The sequence below is a fragment of the Peromyscus californicus genome, unplaced genomic scaffold (genome assembly GCF_007827085.1).
Source record: "Peromyscus californicus insignis strain IS unplaced genomic scaffold, ASM782708v3 Scaffold_18__1_contigs__length_77618521, whole genome shotgun sequence".
Lineage (NCBI taxonomy): Eukaryota > Metazoa > Chordata > Mammalia > Rodentia > Cricetidae > Peromyscus > Peromyscus californicus.
In genome coordinates, this window is record NW_026294480.1 from 44,038,872 (window position 1) to 44,060,423 (window position 21,552).

The window sequence follows — 21,552 nt, forward strand, 5'->3', positions numbered from 1 at the left end:
GAGGATCCCAGCAAGTCCTAGGCCAAGCTGGGCTACATGCTGACCAGCCAGCACTACAGAGCAGACAGTGTCTTCAAAAAAGAAAGAGAATGCCTGCAATATAATTATTCAATAGTATATAAAAGGCAAGAAGGACTATTAAACTAAACATTTTAATCTTTTTTCCAGCAATTCTATGCTATTACTATTCATAATGGTTATATTTAAAATTCAAAGGTCTATAAGAATATGAAAATAAGGGCTGTAGAAATGGCTCAGCAATTAAGAGCACTTGTTGCTCTTGCAGAGGACCAGGTTCAGTTATCAAGCACCCACATGAAGCTCACAACTATCCATGACTCAAATTCCAGAGAATCTGATGCCCTCTTCTGACCTCTGTGGGCACCAGGCACACATGTGGTATACATACATATATACAGGCAAGAAGTGCACACACATAAAATAAAATAAATATATCTTTTTATTCTTGTTGTTGTTTTGTTTTTCGAGATGGTTTCTCTGGTTGCCCTGGAACTCAACCAGGCTGGCCTTGAACTCACAGAGATCTGCCTGCCTCTGCCTCCTGAGTGCTGGGACTAAAGACATGTGCCACCAGAGCCAATAATAAATATATCTTAAAGGAAAAAAATACCCAAAATGCTATCCTGCTTATTGGAAAAATGACTGGGCAATATTTTTTAAATGTCTACACTGTTCCATAATCTCGTGACTCCACAGATATAGTCTGAAAACACATAATAACAAACTAGTTCTAGAACCAATGATCTTAAAGTCTAGAGGGATACAGATAGGAAACAGACTATTACAATGAGGCACAGGAGGACAGAGAATCTCTAATCCAATCATCTGAAATTCAAAATGCTCCAAACTTTGAAACTATTTGAACACCAGCATGACATCACAAATGGAAAGCTCCATATTATAATGGTTATGCATGTAAGAAACAAAGTGAATTTTGTATTAGACTGGGTCCTATCCCCAAGATATCTCATTATATACATGCAAATATTTCTAAAAAGTGTTTTCAAATATTTCAAAATAAAAAGAATCTGCCCATAAACTCCTCAGATAAAATGTCCAACCTGTTCTGAGAACTGGGGCACTCTAGTAGAGAGCTCTAAAACCACACAGATTGGCACTTACTCCAAACTTCTGAGCTTAAAGTGGTGACTGAACTGCCACCTAAGGAGGAACAGGAGTTCTGTGAGCAAATGGTGTTGGGGTAGGGCAGGACAGAAGCACAGAAGCTTCAGAGGAGCTTATGAAGAAGGAAAAAAAACAGTATAGAAAGACAAGTTAATTACAGCAGAGAGAAGAACTATGGAATTGTAGGTAATTTAGAGTCACCAAAGCAGTGTTAAAGTATGGCTGGAGACTGGGCCAGGAGGAAGCTGTTAAAAATACAGATGCTACTGGGTATGGTTGTGTTTGCCTATAACCCCAGCACACTGGAGGCTAAGGCCAGAACACTGTGAGTTTGAGGCCAGCTTGGGCTACATAAGAAATCTGGACCAATCTGGGCTATATAACCAGTTCCGACTTTAAGAAAAGGAGAAGGGGTGAATGTCCAGGAAAGACTAGAAGACGGGGGCAGAGACTACGAAGGCTTCCATAACACACTGAGAAGTTTGAACTCTTCTTGTCTGTAACATGAAGTACACATGTGCACATCAAATGCAGACCGGGGGAAGCTGAATCATAGTTTCTTAGAATCATAGGAAAACGGGAGCTAAATAAGAGAGAAATCAACATTAGATTTAGTGAGTAGGAGCTGGAGAAATGGTTTCAACCATAAGAGGTAAGGGTGTGTATTATTCCTAATGACATGAATTCAATCCCTGGGACCCAAATGATGGAAGAAAAGAACTGACTTTTGCAAGTTGTCCTCTGACCTTGATACATGTACTATGGCATGAGTGCATACACACCCACATATGCACACAAATACACGTAATTTTTAAAAAATATTTTAAGAAGTTATTGACTGATAAATGAGGCCTAAGAGAAATGAGACAGGAATGAAACAAGTTCCTACCTTAGAAGTCATCCAGGTTCTGATGACAGTAATTAGGAAGGAAAGGCAGAGAGGGATAAGGGTTTGATGTCATCAATTGTTCCAACTCCAGTGAGATCAAGATGTCATGCAAGGTCCTGAAATCAGATGTGTCTAGAATTCTAGGAAAACAAAGAATTGCAGGGGAAGTAGAGAGAAGGTTCTACAATCTGTTAGGTATGGACTAAAGTCTCTGCAAAACTTCAAAGTTATGGCTATGAAGTCTTTATTGAGCAGCTTCTAACGGAGACCCACATTCCCACAAGTCACTGTTTCTCTGGTGAAGTACTAAATGGTCACTAAGTAGATTACTGTGATTACTGTGTCACCTGTCTTTAAAATATCTTTAGTTGCCCCCGTGAATTGAACTTCTTGAGGTTTCGTGTAAATGAACTATACACTCAGTCTTCAGTGTAAGCAGATGGTAGAAAGTCATGGTAATGGGCATGCCACCATACTCATAAACACACAAAAACTGTGGTTACCTGGATGGGGACTGACAAGACTAGGCCCATAAACATTCAGTTATAGAGGGGGGATGGACTGATGAGACCCCGTCCTAAGAAGCTCATACAGTCTAGGGCTGCTGGGAGAAAAGAAGCCATTGCCTTCAGTGATATAATCACTGGTGAGTTGCCCTGGTTAAACCCAGTGGATCTGAAAGCAAAAACAAAGACATGAAAGTAGGTGGAGACCAGGAGATGAACAATGGAAGGGGTGGAAGAGGATAAAAGAGTCAAGTGACTGTGGCTGGAATGTATTATATACAAGCATGAAACTGTTAAAGAGTAAATAATGACATTTGAAAGTCATGGTAGAGGGTTTGAGATAGAGCTCTGTGGAAGAGCACTTGCCTATCATGCGCAAGGCATTGTAGGTTTCAATACCTAGTAATGATCAGACATGATCAGGCAGGTCAAAGAAAAACTGATTATTCTCACCAACAACTGCCCAGTTTTAAGAAAATCTGAATTGACTACTATGCCACGTTGGCCAAAACTGATGTCTATCCCTATAGTGGCAATGATACTAAATGGGGCTCAGCATTCGGGAAACACTATAGAGTAAGCACACTGGCTATCATCGACATCGGTGATTCTGATATCATTAGATGCATGCCAGAAAAATGGTGAAAGTCAACCAGGAAAGTTTTTCTTTAATAAAACTTGTCAGAGCTTGTCTTAAAACAAAACAAGGGCTGGAGAGATAGCTCAGCGGTTAAGAGCACTGACTGCTCTTCCAGAGATCTTGAGTTCAATTCCCAGCAACCACACGGTGGCTCACAACCATCTGTAATGAGATCTGGCGGCCTCTTCTGACCTGCAGGCAAACATGCTGTATACATAATAAATAAATCTTTAAAAAAAAAACAAAAAACAAAAAAAAAAACAAATAATAAAAACAAAACAAAACCACTCATTTGGAAGTCTGGTATGGTGGTGTACATCTTTTTAATTCCAGCATTCGAGAGGAAGAGGCAGACAGATCTCAGTGACTTCCAGGCCAGCCAGGGCTACACAGTGAGACACTGTCTCAAACAAACACACACACACACACACACACACACACACACACACACACACACAGTAGCAGCAAACATCTCTAATCCCAGCACTCCTGTGGCAAAATGAGAGGGGCAGACAGGAGAATGTCCCAGAAGCTTGAGGAGGAGCTACCCTGGGGTATGATGCGGTAGAAATCTGTTCTTCTTCTTTATATCTCAACAAGGTGGAAGGAGAAAACTGACTCCTGGATATAGCCTTCTAATCACTACATGCATTCTGTGGCCAAGTGCATACCAGCACTTACACAAGCACATAACAGTAACAAATAATTGTCTTTTAAAAACCTGCAAAACAGCCGGGCGGTGGTGGCGCACGCCTTTAATCCCAGCACTCGGGAGGCAGAGCCAGGCGGATCTCTGCGAGTTTGAGGCCAGCCTGGACTACCAAGTGAGTTCTAGGAAAGGCGCAAAGCTACACAGAGAAACCCTGTCTCGAAAAACCAAAAAAAAAAAAAAAACCTGCAAAACATAGCTGGATATGGTAAGATACACTTCTAATCCCAGCACTGGGGGGTAGGGAATAGAAGCAGAAAGATTAGGAATTCAAGGCCATCATAGGGAGTATATCTTAAAATAAATAAATAAAATGGTAAGGCTGGAGAGATGGCTCAGTGGTTAAGAGCTCTTACTGCTCTCCAAAGGACCTGGGTTCAATCACCAGCCCTAGGTCAGGTGGCTCACAACTGCTTCTAACTCCAGCTCCAGGGAGATCTGATGCCTCTGACCTTGGAGAGCACCTGCACTCATGTGTATATAACCCCCACCTCCCCACACAGGTTAAAAGTAAAATCAAAAAAAAAACTTCTATTATGATTTATAGTTAAATACATTGTAAGATTTCAACTTCTAGATCTTTTGCCATGTCCTAGAGGAAAGGTAAATAAATTCTAAGGCACATAAAATAGTTTATAATCCTAGGAATATATAAAACTATAATGTTAATTGTCAACCCACCACCTAAAATAAGAGCATTTACTTTACAGAGATGAAATAAGACACATGAAACAATGACCTTAGTGTCTAATACTCAAAAATGCTAGCTATTAGAAACCTGATTACCACATCAAAGCAGAAAGTTAGAGTCTCCTGAGTTACAAAGAAATCTAAACGATACCGTTGGCCAGTTTATCATCTCAGCCATGCCTGTTAAGAGCACACTCTCCAGTCATCTTCCAGCATACATGTCAAGTGAAGTATAAATCCAGCTTACAGCACAGAGCAGATAACACGTTGGCCAAAGGGGAACAGGCACCTGTGGATGGATGTTCAAGACTTCCTCCTTCAAATGGACAGGACTGAGAAGCACTTTCTCTGAAGGTTAAAGCATACACTTGTGCATAGTCCCGAGCCCCAAGTCAGGGAATGATGCTATCTGCTGTAAGGCTATGTCTTCCCACACATTAAGGCAATGAAAACAATGCCCCCAGAGTGACCACGGAAAACCTGGTCTAAACCACCTCATTGAGACTCTCTTCTCAGGTGTTTCTAGGTTATGTTGATGTGACAAACTAATCAATACAATGTCTTTGATCCAAGACTGTTGCTTGATAGTTTAAACTCAATGCATTTTTTCTGCCTCTTTACCACTTACAAGCTTCCATTTTATTAAATGCCAAGATTTCCAATCAGGAGCATATACTCCAAAATATTTTCTCTGCTTCATTTCTCAGACTCTGACATGTGAATATCCCCTATACGCCCAATAGAGTTGAGAAACAACTGGTTAAGAATCTGAAGAAATAAAGACTTTTTATGCCAATTTAGATGAATTAAGTCCATTCAGGTATTCTAAAAATGCAAGAAATATTATAATTAGCTTTTAAGGTAATTCATCCTAGGCTGGCTGGTCCTAGGCAACATCTAGTAAACACACTCCACTTGTCTCTCCTACTGAATGCAATAATAATAAAAATCTGGACAGGATGCGGAACAGGAAGAGTACCAGACCAGGGAGCTTCATTTAACCAGCTGTGAATCTACCTTACACTCCCCTCCACAGTGCTCCAAGCCTGTGCTTAACATAGCTGAAAATGGAAATAAGCACTTCTGTAGAAATTTGCCCCAAGGAACAAGAAAAGTAATGCTCAGAAATTGCAGAAGCTACCATTTACCTTCTCTTTCATATACCTGGCACCAATCTTGGATAATCCTGCAACCACACTAGAGGACAAACAATGACTATTTGCAATAGCAAAAAATGGAAAAAAAAAAGTTTGGTTTTTTTCAAGACAGGGTTTCTTTGTATAGACCTGGCCATCCTGGAACTTGCTCTGTAGACCAGGCTGGCCTCAAACTCACAGAGATTCCCCCTGCCTTTGTCTCCTGGGTACTGGGAATAAAGGTGTGCACCACCACCACCCAGCAAAAAACTAAATTCTTTATCTCCACCCACTGGAGTGATGGCTCTAAGGGGGTGGGCTCATGCAACAGCCACTCCTCTAGTTTGCTGTTTTTTGTTCTGAGTTCCTTAGCCCTGACTGATTCCAATGCAACTGTGGGAGTGGACTACCAAAGGCAGGCCAGCAGAGCCACAGGTTTTAGGATGGACACTAAAAAAGACGTTCCAGGGAACTGGGTTTTCAGACCAATCAAGCAAGCATTTACTTTACTTGTTTGTGTTGCAGTACTGGAGGTAGAGGCCAAGGACTCATACACCTGGCAGACAAACGCTCTACCACTAAGCTTCGAGCTCAACCCAACAAACGCTCAGTAATCCATGGATCAGGAAAGTCTCAGGGGAAATAAGAAGATGTTTTAGGGAAAGATGAAAATATGTAAGCACAGTATCAGGTATGAAACTCTCAAAATTAAAAGGTGTTTTAAACAAAATAAAACACTGCATATAAAAACTTATGAAATAAAATTACAGTAACTCCAAAGAAAGAGGAAGAGAAACAACTCCTAGCTCTTCGAGTTTAGCATCATCTTGATACAAATCTAACCAAAGGAGTCAAGAGAGTAAACCAGGGCTGGGCAGGTGGCTCAGTAGGAGGGTCTAGTATGAAGTGCTTCTAGCATTAAGAGGCCCCTGATTCTCTCTCTCTAAAAGTGAAAACTAAAAATATAGGAAAGGGGCCTGTGAGTAAGAAAGCAGATCTCAGATACCACAGCTACACCGTCTACACATGGAGGGCATCTTAAGTCAGGGCTTTTATTGCTATGATGAAATGCCATGACCAAAAAGCAACTTGGGAAGGAAAGGGTTTATTCAGCTTACACTTCTACATCACTGTTCAACATTGAAGGAAGTCAGAGCAGGAATTCAAACAGGGCAGGAACCTGAAGGCAGGAACTGATGCAGAGGCCGTGGAGGAGTGCTGCTTACTGGCTTGTTCCTCATGGCGTGCTCAGCCTGCTCTCTTACAGAGCCCAAGACCACAAGCCCAGGGATGGAACCACTCACAATAGGCTGGGCACTCCCTCATCAATCACTAATTAAGAAAATGCCTTACAGCTGGATCTTATGGAAGCATTTTCACAATTAAGGTTCCATCCATTCAGATAACTCTAGTTTGTGTCAAGTTGATATAAAACTAGCCAGCACAGCGGGAAACCACAGTAAACTTACATGAACTTTTATTTTGTGGTACTGTTAAGAAATGAAAAGAGGCCAGGTGGCAGTGGTGGCACACACCTTTACTCCCAGCACTTGAGAGGCAGAGGCAGGCAGATCTCTGTGAGTTCGAGGGCAGCCTGGTCTACAAAGTGAGTTCCAGGACAGCCAGGGATACATAGTGAAACTCTGTCTCAAGAAAGAAAGAAAAGGGGGGATGGACAGATGAACGGAAGGAAGAAAGAAAGACAGAAAGAAAGAAGAAAAGAGTGGCCTGGAGAGTTTCTTGGTGTTAAAGAACACTTCTTGTTTCTCTTGCTGAGGACTCAAGGTTCTGTTCCCAGCACCCACATAGCAGCTGACAATAGTCTAGGGGATCAAAATCCCTCTTGTGGCCTCCATGGGCACCAGGCACGAATGTGGCGCGCGCGCGCGCGCGCACACACACACACACACACACACACACACACACACACACACACACACACATGCAGCCAGAACACTTCACACACATAAAATAAAAATCAATCTAATGAGAAGTAAGAAGAAAAGAAACTTCAGCTGGCACCCTTATCATTGCCCAGTCTACTGCTCCTTGTAGTGTATTACTAAATAAACCTGTTTTCTTAGAAACAGAGAAAGGGAAGAAGAAGGAGAGGACAGATTAGTTCGCTGAACATAATCTCTGACAATCACATTTAATAAAAACTATAATGCATAGTTCAAACACAGGCACTAGCAAAACAGAAAACATCTATTATCACTTTTGCCTAAGAACAGGTTAAAAGTGGGAACTTTTGTTTGACCCAGTTTCAGAGTCACATGGCCCCATGAGGTCGGGCAAAATGCCACAGCTGCAGAGTATGTGGCAGAGCTATCCATTTCATTCATGGCACTCCAGGAAGCAGAGAAAGAAGCAGTACAGAAAGCGACTAGGTGAGGTACAGACCCAAAGACATTCCCACAAAGACTTCCCCTTCCCTAAAGACCTCCTGCTTTGCCCCACCTCCTAATCGTGTGTTAATAATATGAATCCATCTAAGGATTCCTTACATTCTATAAGAATCCGTATGTTCTAATCATCCAAGACCATCACCATCACAGACACATCCAAAAGTGTGCTTCACTAATCACCTAGGCACTCTTAATCCTACCAAGCTGCTCATCAAAATTAACCATCACAGCATCATAAGGAGTACAAAAAGGCAGGAAAGCAGCAAGAAATCTGGCCATCTTAATAGAATAAACAAGGTGAAGAAGCTAAGCCTAGTTATGGGAAGGGATGGTAAGTATACAGGGGAAAGACTTACTCTGTAGAGCACAAAGAGAAATATCACTCATCAATGAGTATAAAAGAACTGTGTGTGTGTGTGTGTTGTAGTTGGAATGTGAAATGTCTCCCACACCCGTTATGTCTTGAGGGCTTGGTTTCCAGCTAATGGCACTATTTTGGAAAGTGCTAGTAACTTGGGAGGTAGGGTGTAGCTGGAAGAAGCAGATGCCCTCAGGGACTGGATCTAGCTAGGGCCCCTTCCAGTCTGTGAGTCCTGCCTGCCATGAGGTGAGCAACAGAGCCTTGCCACACCCTTCCGCTGCTATGGTATTCTGCCTCATCATAGGTCCACAGGAATAGAGGGAGCACATCATGAACTGAAACCATCTGTCACAATACCCCCCGCCGCCGCCGCCCCTTGGTATTCCCAGAGGGCATTTTGTCACAGTGAAGAAAACTGTTTTCCAGAGCCACCAGAAACTCCAGATCATCAGCAGAAGCTCCAGGGATTCTTACACTAAGTAAAGGGTAGGGGCTGACAACCCAAGAACAATTTCCTTCCAACTCAAGTATGACAAGAAGCTATGAACTATACTTCTAAAGTTAACCTTTATGAAGGTAGAGGCCACTCTTCCAATTAAAAACTAACACTTTTCACTACCCAAAGGTAATTACTATAAAGTACTGTAAGTTTCATATTTTTTAAAGGTTCAATAAATACAAGATTTCAATGCTGTAAAATGAGGTATATTTTATATCTCAAAAACTTATGTGTAATAAGGATATTAAAATGAAATTCCAAACTACTAAAACAAAAGGTATAAATTTCATCTTTAAGTACAGTGAAGAAATCCCTTGAAAAAAGAAGTGCTCTTTCCATTCAAAGAGTAGAGGTCCTCAAAAGACTCAAAACATCTGCATTTACTTTAAAGCTCATCAAGACAGAGTGACATTTTTAGGAGAAGCATATGGATTGCTGAACAGCCATCTAGAACAGGATCTTTGACAAGCAAGGACCTTTTGCTTATATGAAGTGGCCAAATAAAGGAAAGAACATATTTTTGAGCCCTAGAAAACACAAAGAAATCATTCTTCACCTGGCTGTTAAGGACCCAGCAAAACATACTACAGAAGCAATAAGATCTGCACTCCCCTCAGCTGAAACAATTCTAAGACATCACTGAAACAAAAGAACTCTAGAAAAGCAAGGAACTTTCTTAAAAACTATGTCCAGCCAAAGACCACCTCCCTAAAAAGCATATTCCCATTACAAAGGATAAGACACTTTCTTCTTAAACTCTGAAGGGCAGAGTTCAACAGCTGTGCTATATTAAACCTGAGCCCTTCCAAAATGAAGAACAAGTCTCTAGAGGGGAGTAACATAGCCTGCTTTCTCCAACATTACCAGAATGCCTTCTCTGCCTCTAACCCACCCCTCACCCGCGCCTGATTAGTATATGAGTGAAAAATGCAAAAACTGAAGTTTTCTTGTTTCTGGAAATCTCCCTTATTCCTCTCCCAAAGAAAGCCATATTTTTGAAGTCTTTGAAGCTAAAACATTAAAACTACTTAGAGAGGTGGGGGAAAAAGTCAGGAGTTTTCAGCCCTAGCTTCCCATCAGAATCTGCAGCGCTAAGCCTAAACCTACATTTACTGAAGCAATAAATTGTGGCCAAAGAATATGAATGCCTCAGATGCAAGTAACAGGTGATTTTGATGAACAGCAGACATTTAAAAAGCAAAACACTAAATTGGAGGCTGATCCTATTTTTTTTATGTAAGTCTGGTGAATGTAGGCAAGAAGAAGAGATTATATTTGGTTAACTAATTCTAAAGAACTCAAGGCTGCATTTATCTATCAAAATACTCAACAGACAGAATAAACTTGAAATCAGAATTAGAATTGTCCCCTTGTCATAACCTAAAGGAGAAAATACACAGAATAGTTTACAAAAATATTCAAATATTTAGATGAAAGCAGCTGAAAAAAAAAGAAGAAGAAAAAACCTGGCTAACGGACAATTCAGTCACAGCAGATTTTTTAGGATCTTCAGACAATGCAATTACACAAGAAAAGCTGTAAGAATTCAGGTCTTAACTACAATATCCTGTCAACACTAAAAGAGTGCAAGCTTTTACTCTTTCATATTTATTTATTTTTGTGTGTATGTCTATGTGCTTGAGTGTGGAGGTCAGAGGACAACTTGCAGGAATTGGTTCTTCTATCATGTGGGTCCTGGGTATAGAACTCAGGTCACAGTAAGCATTTTAACCCACTGAGCCAATTCATTTGCCCAAGATTTTAATGACAATAAATTTTAGCCATCATCATGGTTTCATTAAATCTCAGAATTCCGCATACAATTCTAATAGGTTTAGTTATTTGGTATTCAACCATATAAAAAGAGAGATAAAAATGATGAAGGCAGGTTAGAAACTGCTAAGGCAGACTCAAGAACCCCCAAAGTAAATAATTCATTCTCATCCAGAATCAGCACCTTAGTTTTCAGGCCAGGGAGTCAGTTTTTATTTCTCCTAAATGAGCACTCCAGCCTGGAGGCTCTACTTGAAGGTGTAATGGAAACTCAGGTTCTGACATGAATCCTTTTTGGGAAACAAATTTGAAACTGGATCTCTAGATTATCATGGTGGAATGGGTTATATTTATTCCCCAATTTCATTCTTAAAATGATTTTTGAGTATCAACTTTTGAGGGAGGAATACTGTTGCAGTAGTTCTTGAGGCCACTAAGGATGAATATCAGAGCTCTGTTAAGGATTATTAAGAGAAAGCTATTTTTTTCTATCAAAACAGTGGACTCTACCTCTGGCCCTTAGGTAGACTTGACATTCTGATACTTTACATACTATTGTCTCTTCCTTTAAGAGTTAAAACCACGAGCTAGAAACATGGCTCAGAGGTTAAGAGCACTTGCTGCTTCTTCCAGAAGGTGTGGGTTCAGGTCCCAGTACCTACATGGTCGTTCACAGCCATCTATAACACCAGATCCATTAGACCCAAGGCTCTCTACTGACCTCCTTAGACACCAGGTGAGCATGTGGTACACAGACATACATGCAGGCAAAACACTCATACACATAAAGTAAAAATAAGTAATTTTTTAAGTTAATACAGTTCAGCCAGTCAATTACATGTGGCCAAGAGACCACCTCTCAGGAAAGCTAATTTCCTTAAGGAGATACCGTATTTATCTTCCCAGCGGCCCAGCACTCAGTGCAGCTGCTCACAGAGCTTCTGTACATCAGCTAGCATGTCCATGCCACTGGCACCAGGCCTGTCTGCTGCTCCTTCTCCTCTTTTTCTTTTGACACCGACCAAAGCCCGGGCCTGTTTTCCCTAACGCCCTGGGATCCGCACTCTTTCTCTCAAGCCACCCCCGCTTTCTCATCTAGTGGCTGCTTACAAACATGGCTTTCTCCCTTCTCTATCTTCCTGCTCCAAACAGCTGTCAGGATTTATAGCTTGCCTGTCCTGCAGTTTTTCTCTCAAATGTTAATAAAACTGTCCTTGAGCGTCTCTCCAAGTCCATTTTTAAATTCTTCTATTAATGAGACTAAAAACCCCAAACACCGTAGTTTTCTAGACAACAAAACTACTAAGGGGGAAACAGGCTAATCAATGAAGAATTAGAAAAACAAAACAAAACAAAAAACAGACTTAAGAGCTCAGAAAGCATAGCTAGCATACTCAATAGTTTTAAAAAGCAGAACAACAATTTTTCCAATGATCACTGAAGTTCATAAGAAAAAATACATTTAGGAAACCACATTTAGTACATTCATTATATGTATTTTGTTTAAGAGTATTTAAAAAAGGCAGGGCATGGTGGCACACATCTGCACTCTCAGCACCTGGGAGAGGGAGGCTTAAAGATCAGGAGTTCAAGGTCATCCACAGCTACACATGAGTTTCAAGCTAACCTGGCCAAATGATACTGTCTTAAAGCAGGGGCAAAAAGTAAAATGAAATCACCTATAGAACTCTCTTTTACTAAATTCAGGAAGAAAATTATTTTCTTTCAAAGCCCAAAACATTCATCCCTCCCACTGTAGAGATATAATAGCTAAATAAAAGACAAGAGTATCAAATAACTTTTCAAATGAAGAATATACCTTGCTAAAATTTAGAAAAACTGAAGACACTGAAATTTCAATTTACTGTTATCAGAAATAATTCTCATTACAAAAAGTCAACATATTGATGAGTAAGTCAGACTATTTTCTACCAAGAAGAACTTAATGCATGTCTCTTCTGTACCTGTCTACTATCCTAAACAACAAGAACATCCTAATTCACAGAGTTGCTGAAAAAACACAGGACACAATGTAAGGAAAGTCCTTGGTACACTGGCTGAATCACTAAGTTAGAAAAGTTAGCTATGCTGAGTTTATGCTCAGAATAAATACTACAAAAATGATTATAAAAAAAAAACAAAAACAAAAACAAAGCCAGGCGGTAGCAGTACACACCTTTAATCCCAGGAGGCAGAGCCAGGCGAATCTCTGTGAAATCAAGGCCAGCCTGGTCTACAGAGCAAGATTCAGGACAGGCACCAAAAACTACACAGAGAAACCCTGTCTCGAAAAGGGGGAAAAAAATGATAAAAGGGATGACAAATTTTAGAAGCTTTTCCATTTGAACAATCTGTGTTCTGTCTGAATTCTATATTCATACCATCTCCAAACCTACTCTAGCAGATGTTACTCAGGAACCAAGGGGCTCCATCTCTTCCCACCATGTCTCATTAAAAGCTTCATGTGAAGCCAGTTATTCTCATTCCAAAGAAGTCCTCATGTTCCAATAAGTACCTTTCTCAAATCACTCATTTTCACTTCCCATTTTTAAATTTTGAATGAAAAAGGAGTCAGGTTATTTGTCATAATGTGTTAAGTACAAATTCATTCATAAAACAATTTCAATGCAGAAATTAGGAGTTCAAGGTAAATATCTTAAACTCAGACTGCTGCAAATAATTGTAAAAGAATATATATTGTAGATATTTTTTAATTCACATTTATATAGGCTACTGCCTACCTGGTTCTCACTGAAATGTGTCTTTTATTGTTTTGTTGTTGTTGTTTGTTTGTTTTCTGTTTTTTGAGACAAGGTTTCTCTGTGTAGCCCTGGCTGTCTTGGAACTCACTCTGTAGAGCAGGCTGACCTTGAACTCATCACAGAGATCTGCCTGCCTCTCCCTCCCTAGTGCTGGGATTAAAGGCATGTGCCACCACTGCCCAGCACTGATGTATCTCTTAAGACCTGCTTTTCCCACATGAATACACACACACACACACACACACACACACACACACACACCACTAAATAAATGTAAGCAAAGATATTTAATCAAGCAATAACCAACCTATTGATCTTGAATATTTGTTCACACATTTAGACTTTCCTTTCCCATCACTGGAGGTCTCTGCAAACTCAACTTCACAGTGGGAAAGAAAGCCACAAAATAAAGCCAGAGATTGGGAGCACAAAACGGACTTCACAAAGGTCTCATACACCTAGTGTCATCACAGAGACTAAGACGCTCTGGGGATCTGCTATCCTCAGAACTATGTTTTAGATAAACACAAGCTCTAGTCTAAATTTGAGAGGAGATATGAAAGCAGGTGATATAAACATTCACGATCATGTTAAAATGGACAAACACCTAACAATACAGAAATTATCTTAAATCTCAAGTGTCACTATTTTGAAAGAGAAAATCAACTTCTCTACTGATAGATTCATACCTTAAACAGACAGAATGTGTGCTGGAAAACCCGAGGACACTATAGTAAGGGCAAGAACAGGCGAGTAATGATGCTTTCACCTCTTCAGACAAGGAGGAAGAACTCTAGATGCTCACTCTAGAACACAGGCTAGGAAGACAAGCTGCCACACCAGTGCTACTCCACTCTCTCTCCTGTCTGAATCCATGTCTGCGGTTTTACTTTTTCTTTACACTGACTTCATAACTGAATCCAAATGTTAACGCTACCGGTAGGTTAGTAACCCCACTCCTCTCCCACCACTCTCCTTACTGACTATCCTCCCTCATTTCACTCTGACGCTGGCAGGCAGTATTATGCCACTGCAATCTCTTTCAGGATTACCGAAAGAGAAATTTACATTTGAATTTCCCAGATGGGTTGGAACTTTCTTCTCAATCTTTTCAAAGCATTATTCTCAACACATTTGTCAGAAGTTTCCATATAAACAAGGGAGTGGAACCATAATTGTCAAGTAAGATGCACATCATAAAATCTTTAGGGTAAAAAAAATGTAAAAAAAAAAAAAAAAGCGTGAGGTCAAAATCATTTTCCGTAGGTTTTAAATTTTTTAAAATATGAAACAAAGGTCATCTTATATGATTTATATAAGTTATTTTCAAATCTCTAATAACATGCTTAACAAGCAGAAACTGCTCAGTTTAGATCTGTAATAATAGCCATCAGTTTGTAAAATCCAGTACTGTCTTAATTTAAACTAGCATAATTGCTGAGAAATACACCAATGGCCCCTTATATTTGTGTTCAGTTCTAGTCCTCTACATTAGTATTAGGGTATGTAAATTAACCCCCATAATGTTTAAGTGGAAAAGAACTAAACTAGATCCCCACCATGTTGGCCTTAAATTAACTACTAGAGTATTTGATCTTAGAGAACTGCTTGGTATTTCTTAAGTTCCTCATATGTAAAATACTTAATTGCAAATTTATTTTTTACTTTCCACCAGTGCTACATTTATTTTCCAGTGACTGTATATTATATATATACTGCTCTGCTGCTGCCTACAGAACAGCCCCCCAGTCTCAGCCTGCCCTGTCCGTGTCCCCCACTTCACTCCCCATCCCGTTTTTGCAACTCTGGAGTGCTGGGATTACAGTTTATGTGCCCAAGAATGGATTTATCCGGTGCTGAAGACTGAACCCAGTACCTCCTGAATGCTAGGCACACTGACAACCCACCTATATCCTCAGTCCCCAAAACCACAAATCCCCTGACCTTACTAAGGGCAACCTCTTCTTTCCCACAAAACCACTACTTAAAACTGTAATAAAATTTACCTTCAAAAGTTCTAATCAGCTCATCTTAACTCTGTATTCCCTTTGTATTTAGTTTAACACTAAATTAACAAGCATTTTGATAGGCCCTGTTTTCCTTTTTTAAAAATAATTTAATGGTTTGCTTTTGTTTGAGACAGGGTCTCTATATAGCCCTGGCTATCTTGGTACTTTCTTTGTAGACCAGGCTGGCTTGGAACTCAGAGATCCGACTGTCTCTGCCTCTCCAGTGCTGGCATTAAAGGCCTGCGCCGATATGCCTGACTTTTCCTTTTTTTAAAACTACCACATTCTTCCCATCCCTTACACAGTCTCCCATCTTCTGTGTAAATGTCCAGTGTGGTCTCCACAGCATGCAGGTGACAATACAAGGTCATGCTTTACAGGAGTGACAAGAGTAATAAAACATGGTATATCACAGATTAGGACGCTAATATGTGTATATGCGTGCTATTAATAAATTCAGGAAAACAGAGAAATACGTAAAATAAAGTAATGCTTCACTTTTTGGAGCGGGGGAGGGGTGTCATCACAAAAATGATTCAAAGTAACAAAATAACAATTCCTCAACTGCTGTAATGGGTTAGTAACAATGTAGCTGAGAAAACTTAACGGCACTACCATCAACTTTTTTAAAAATTGTCTTGCTGGCAGGCAGATCTGAGTTCCAGCACAGCTAGGGCTACATAGCATGATCCTGTCTCAAACCAAACAAACAAAATAAATAAATAAAAATAAAAACCACCTTGCTGGCTGCGGGCATAGCTCCGTGGTGAAGCTCAAGCCTGGAACGCACAGCCGGGGATTCCAATCTTACCACAGATAGAAAACAGGTACGCTATCACCTTCCAATAAACACTACTATTAACCCTGAAGTCCTAACAAGTTTTCCTCGTATGCAGAATGATGAAGCACACCACCTTTCTGTTTGGACGCTCCATGGCTGTTAACTAGAGCCAGGGAATGGAAAGCAGGGCTTTCACCTTCCAGCCAGGGCTGGAGCGGGGCAAACAGGTGATAACAGAAGGGATGCAGGACACTGGGAGTGAAGTCGACCAGACTCCTCCCCTTCTCGGGAACCAAGATCCTGTTCCCAGCTCCTCCACACAGACCCTCGCCCGCGGCTGCAGACCCAGCGCTTCCAAGAACCCGAGACCCCGCGGGCGCCTGGCCGGAGCCCCGAGTTCGTCCGGGCATCCCCAGGAAGGGTCAGCCGGGGACGCGCTCCCCAAGGCCGCCTCCGGGGCCCGGCCGGCCCGGCCTCCGCCAAAGTGGAGCGACCTGGGAGTCCCGAATAAAGAGCCCGACGAGGCTGATGATTAGGTTACCTGGATGGAACTCCAGAGACGGAAACGGCAGCTGTAGCCACTGCCCTTCTCCCCAACAACGCCTGTCTCAGCGCCACTGACATTGAGACCGCCGCCATCTTGCTGCGGGCAAACGCCAGGATGGGAAGGACGGATCCCCGCTAGGGACTCACTTCCTTCGTTCTCCATGCCGTGCGGCCGCAGTGCAGCAGAATCCTGTAGTGTTTGGTTTTTTTTTTTTTTTTTTGATATTGGGGTTTAGAAAAGAGTTAAAAAGGGTCTGGTTGAAAGAGTCAAAGAGGAAAATGGATGAAAGAAAAGGAAAAAATAAAAAGGTTCAGTGAATGTAAATGTTGCCTCTATAAAAAAGTAATCCTTGTTAGTAGCGTTGGTTATTTAGACTGAGTCTAAGAAGCCCAAAAGAAAATGCTTCAAAAATGTAAACACCTGTAACTCATAATTTTTCAAAGAACTCAGAATATCTGAGTCTGAGCCCACTGGAAGAGCCGGAGGGCTCCTTGAGTCTTTGAGAAACTAAAGTAGTACTTTCCCAAAGTGTTGCCAGATTCTGTTTGCAAGCCTTCAGAACAGGCTGCGCTCAGTTTGATGGTCTGTAGTTATAATAATCATATTTTCCACACTAAAAATCTGGCCTCGCCAAAGATTAAAAAAAGAAGACGAACATATGGATTTTCACGAAATCTGGTGGGGGCTGGGATTGTAGCTCAGCCGGTGCTTGCCTGACATGTAGGTAGCCCAGGGCCTGGTGGGGCACTTGGAAAGCCTTTGATATCTAGTAAACCTTTGGTTTGAGGCTGAAGGAAGAGTGTCTCTATAGAGGGTTGTCACTGGAGCTATGGCGCAAAAACCTCGGCCAGGAGAAGGGGCGAGCCAGCCTGATTACTCTCAGCATTTCCATCATCCCTTCCTGTTGTCATACATCCCATGCCAGTCACCATTGAAAGGAACAATAACCTAAGATTATAGACAATAACCAGGTTTAACTGCCTGGAGTCCTATCTAATCTTATCTGGCTCCTCGGGACTTCAACAAACCTTTTCCTTTCTTCCAATGACTGGTGGTCCAACCCAGGGCAAGTATGCAGTTTATCATTGAACTACATTCCTAGCCTCTTTGTTTCTTGGAAGAGACAGGATCTCTCACTATGTCGCCCAGGTCAGACATCAGCTTACAATCTTCCTCCTTCAGCCTCCCAAGTGATAGTACAGCCTTTCATCCACTAAGGTTTTCAATGTTATTTCTCAAATGATACCCCAACACTGATGAGGGACAGCTCTTAATTTTGTAAAAGTTTAACAGATTGCCTGAAAAAAAATGTTTTTAAAATGATATAGCCTTAACTTGGGTGTTTATAATACTTGGGATGATTCTTTTTAAATGTATTTATTGATATGTGTAGGCATGTGAACGTGTGCCATAGCGTACTTGTGGGGGTCAGAGGACAACTTGCAGGAGTCACATTTTCTCATTCCCAGTCATGTCACAGGCTTGGTGGCAAGTACTTACACCACTGCGCTCTCTAGCCATCTCTGGGAATGGTTCTTAATTTCTCCTTTTGCCTCAATCTTTCAAATCCATCCAGAATTTGAAGATTTCCCCTGCCTCTCCTAGTAGTACTCTGATCCTAACCACAGTCCCCTTTTGCAGGGATGCTTGCATTCACTGTCCCTCAATCTGCTTCCACATGGCAGTCAAAGCTATTGGGTCAGAAGTCAAGCAATCCCCTTCTTTTCTACTACTAAACACCCCAAGGGCTTTCTAGCTCAGTCCCTCAGTAGAAAAGCCAGAGAGCTTCTGACATGTAAAGTCCTATGTAGGGGCTAAGATGTAGCTCAGTGGTACAACATTTGTTTATCATGGAGACGTGCCTGGGTTTGGTCTTGGCACTGGAGGGAGAAAAGACTCTTGACTTCACTCTTTACTCTGTTCCACCAATTGCTACACTCCAAACGCAGCAGGCTCTTCGGTATTTTCAGTGTATCAGCCACGCCTCTATCTGAGAGCCTTTAACTCTGGCATTCTTGATGCTGCATCCTACAAGTTTGCTCATATGTCACGACCTTCACTGTTCTAACCGCTATACCTACAATGTCAATACCACCCCCAGAAATTTCTGCATTTCCAGATTTATTTTTCTTCTGTTTTGCATTTTGTGAATTTTAGCCCTTCATGAAAATTCTGATTTGTGAAGCAAGAGCAAAAAAAATCCTTTGAGAAATGAGATCGATTTTCTTTTTTATGATGTATTATTACTTTATGTGCATTGGTGTTTTGCCTGCATGTATGTCTGTGTGAGGGTGTCAGATCATTTGGAGCTGGATTACAGACAGTTGTGAGCTGCCATGTGCCACGGAGCCATCTCTCCAGCCCTGAAGATCAAGTCTCTAGGAGTTTTACCTTACCTCTGGGAATATTGTTTTAATGCTGCAATAAATATTGATCAACTAAAGATTTTTTTAACTTACAATAATTACCGAGCTATGAACTGTTTGGGGGGCACCCAGGCAGGGGGATCGGGATCCATCCCTGGTGCATGGGCAGGCTTTTGGGAATCCAGTGCCTGTGGTGTGATGCCTTGTGCAGCCTTGGTGCAGTGGGAAGGGGCTTGGACCTGCCTAGGCTCAGTGTGCCAGGCTCTGCTGACTCCCCATGGGATACCTCGATTTGGGGGATGTGGGGATTTGGGAGGGAGGGCTGGAGGAGGGAGGGGGGGTCTGTGGGTGGTGTGTAGAGTGAGTAAAAAATTTCTTAATAAAGAAAAATGAAAAAAAATAAAAATTATCGAGCTATATAATTTTATTCTCACTTTTACCTAAATGTCTACCATGGTCCATCCTGAGTTATCAAATCCTGGCCTCCAATTTATATAACATTGATTTATGAATCTTTCTAATGGGTTATTATTGCTCTTGGGTAACAGACAAAATACCTGATCTGCTCAGGCCAGGCTATTTTCTGTCTTCCTCTCCAGCCTACTTCCACTATACTCACTGGCAGGTTTTCTGTCTTATCACCACAGGCTGTTGCTCACTTGAGTACTCTTCCTTGCCAGTTCCCTCATTATCCCCCGGGGCCTTCAGATCACAGCTGTTGCTTTAATATCATTGCAGAAAGTAGAAAATGTATCTCGGACTTTTCCTACCCCCCTCTTCCTTGTTGGTGGAACCTAACACCTACCATAAAGACCAAAACTGCTGTCTGGTATACTTGCTTTCCCTGAAGAGGTCTTGCAGCTAACACATGACCATGTCCAGGGCAAAGTGGGGTCTGAAACCCCTTATGAGAAAGAAAAGTGTCTGGGGGTGGGGGAAGGGAAGGGGAGCAATGGTGAAGGGGAGGAAGAGGAGGGAGGGCAGGAGGAGGAGGGGAAGGAGAAAGGGAAGACGGAGGGGGAGGAGGAAAAGAAGAAGAACTATTCCTTACCCTTCTTTTGCCAGTATAAGGACATAATGCCCAGAAGTTGTGGCATCTTCTGAGCAAGAGGGGATCAATGGTAGCCAACAAGACAGGAGGGAGGAGCAGAGAAAAGGAAGAGCCTCTGACTTAAATGACGTCATTGGTCCAGCCTTGACACAACCCTGAGCAAAACATGTCCACATTTTCTGTGGTATCAGATACTACATCGCTTAATTATTATATCGCCATTTATTAGGCATGCTATAACCAGAAACATCCTTTCTGATGCTCTTCTACAAAAAAAAAAAATACAAAACAAAACTTCTCTGATTTCTATGACTGCATCAATTCCTGTGTAGAGTCCCCTAGGATGGGATCTGCCTCCTTCCTAGTGTCTCCCTTGCTTAATTTTTAATTCAATGTAGTTGTTTCTTTCTTTAGAATGCAAAGTCAATTATCTGATAAAAGGATCCTATCTGTTTCTGCTGATCATTTTCCCAGCATGTAGCCTAATTCATTATTCTCCCTCTTCTGACAGAATCTTGGTATGTAGCCCAGGCTGGTTTTAAACTCACCATCCTCCTACCTCAGCCTCCTGAGTGTTACAATTATCAGCATGCTGGTTCATTTTGCCTAGTACTTGATACATAGTGGACAGCAAAAGATGTGTAGAAAACTAAGTGTGTTAGAGAACACCTTTAATCCCAGCATTTAGAAGGCAGAGGCTGACAGATCTCTGTAAATTCTAGGCCAGCCTGGTCTCCATAGCAAGTTCCAGCCAGCCAGGACTATGTAGTAGTGTCTGGCCTCAAAGAAAAAATAAATAAATAAAATAAAATAAAATAAAATATAATGATAAAAGGAAAAGAAAACTACTTATAACTTTAAAAGTATAAAATGCAAGAAAAGAATTCCTCTCTTGTTATTTTGTTGTTTAGAAAAAGTGTGCATAAATTCTGTTTACTGTGATTATTCTCTCCAATCTATAGATCTTACTGATTTTCTAAAATACCATCCTTGATCTGGAGACCTTGGTGGACATCATGGATAAGGACTCCAGGTGGCTGGCAAGAGATCTGAAATCATAAATCTACTTTTTATTAAGCTTTCATTAAAAAAAAACTAATAATAACTACTTTCATTTTCTTATTTCTTACATTTCAAGTACTAGATATGAGCTGGATAATGGAGCAGAAATAGTTTGCTGTTTGGGTCTTTTTAATATAATATCATCCAAACTATAGATTATGCTAGTAGGCTCAATAGAATATCTCAATGCAAATTGCATTTTATTGTTTAAAATAGG

The 21,552-nt window shown here is 41.2% G+C and overlaps 1 protein-coding gene across 1 annotated transcript in view; it reads right to left on the reverse strand.

The window, feature by feature from the left end:
* Nucleotides 1–16,982, reverse strand: part of Ndufs4 (NADH:ubiquinone oxidoreductase subunit S4) — a 104,300-nt gene extending 87,318 nt beyond the window's left edge. The window contains exon 1 of the mRNA XM_052743309.1: nucleotides 16,851–16,982. Coding sequence (XP_052599269.1) covers nucleotides 16,851–16,948 — 98 coding nt within the window. The 5' untranslated portion in view covers nucleotides 16,949–16,982. The remainder of the gene's footprint in view (nucleotides 1–16,850) is intronic.
* Between the last annotated feature and the right edge of the window lie 4,570 nt (nucleotides 16,983–21,552).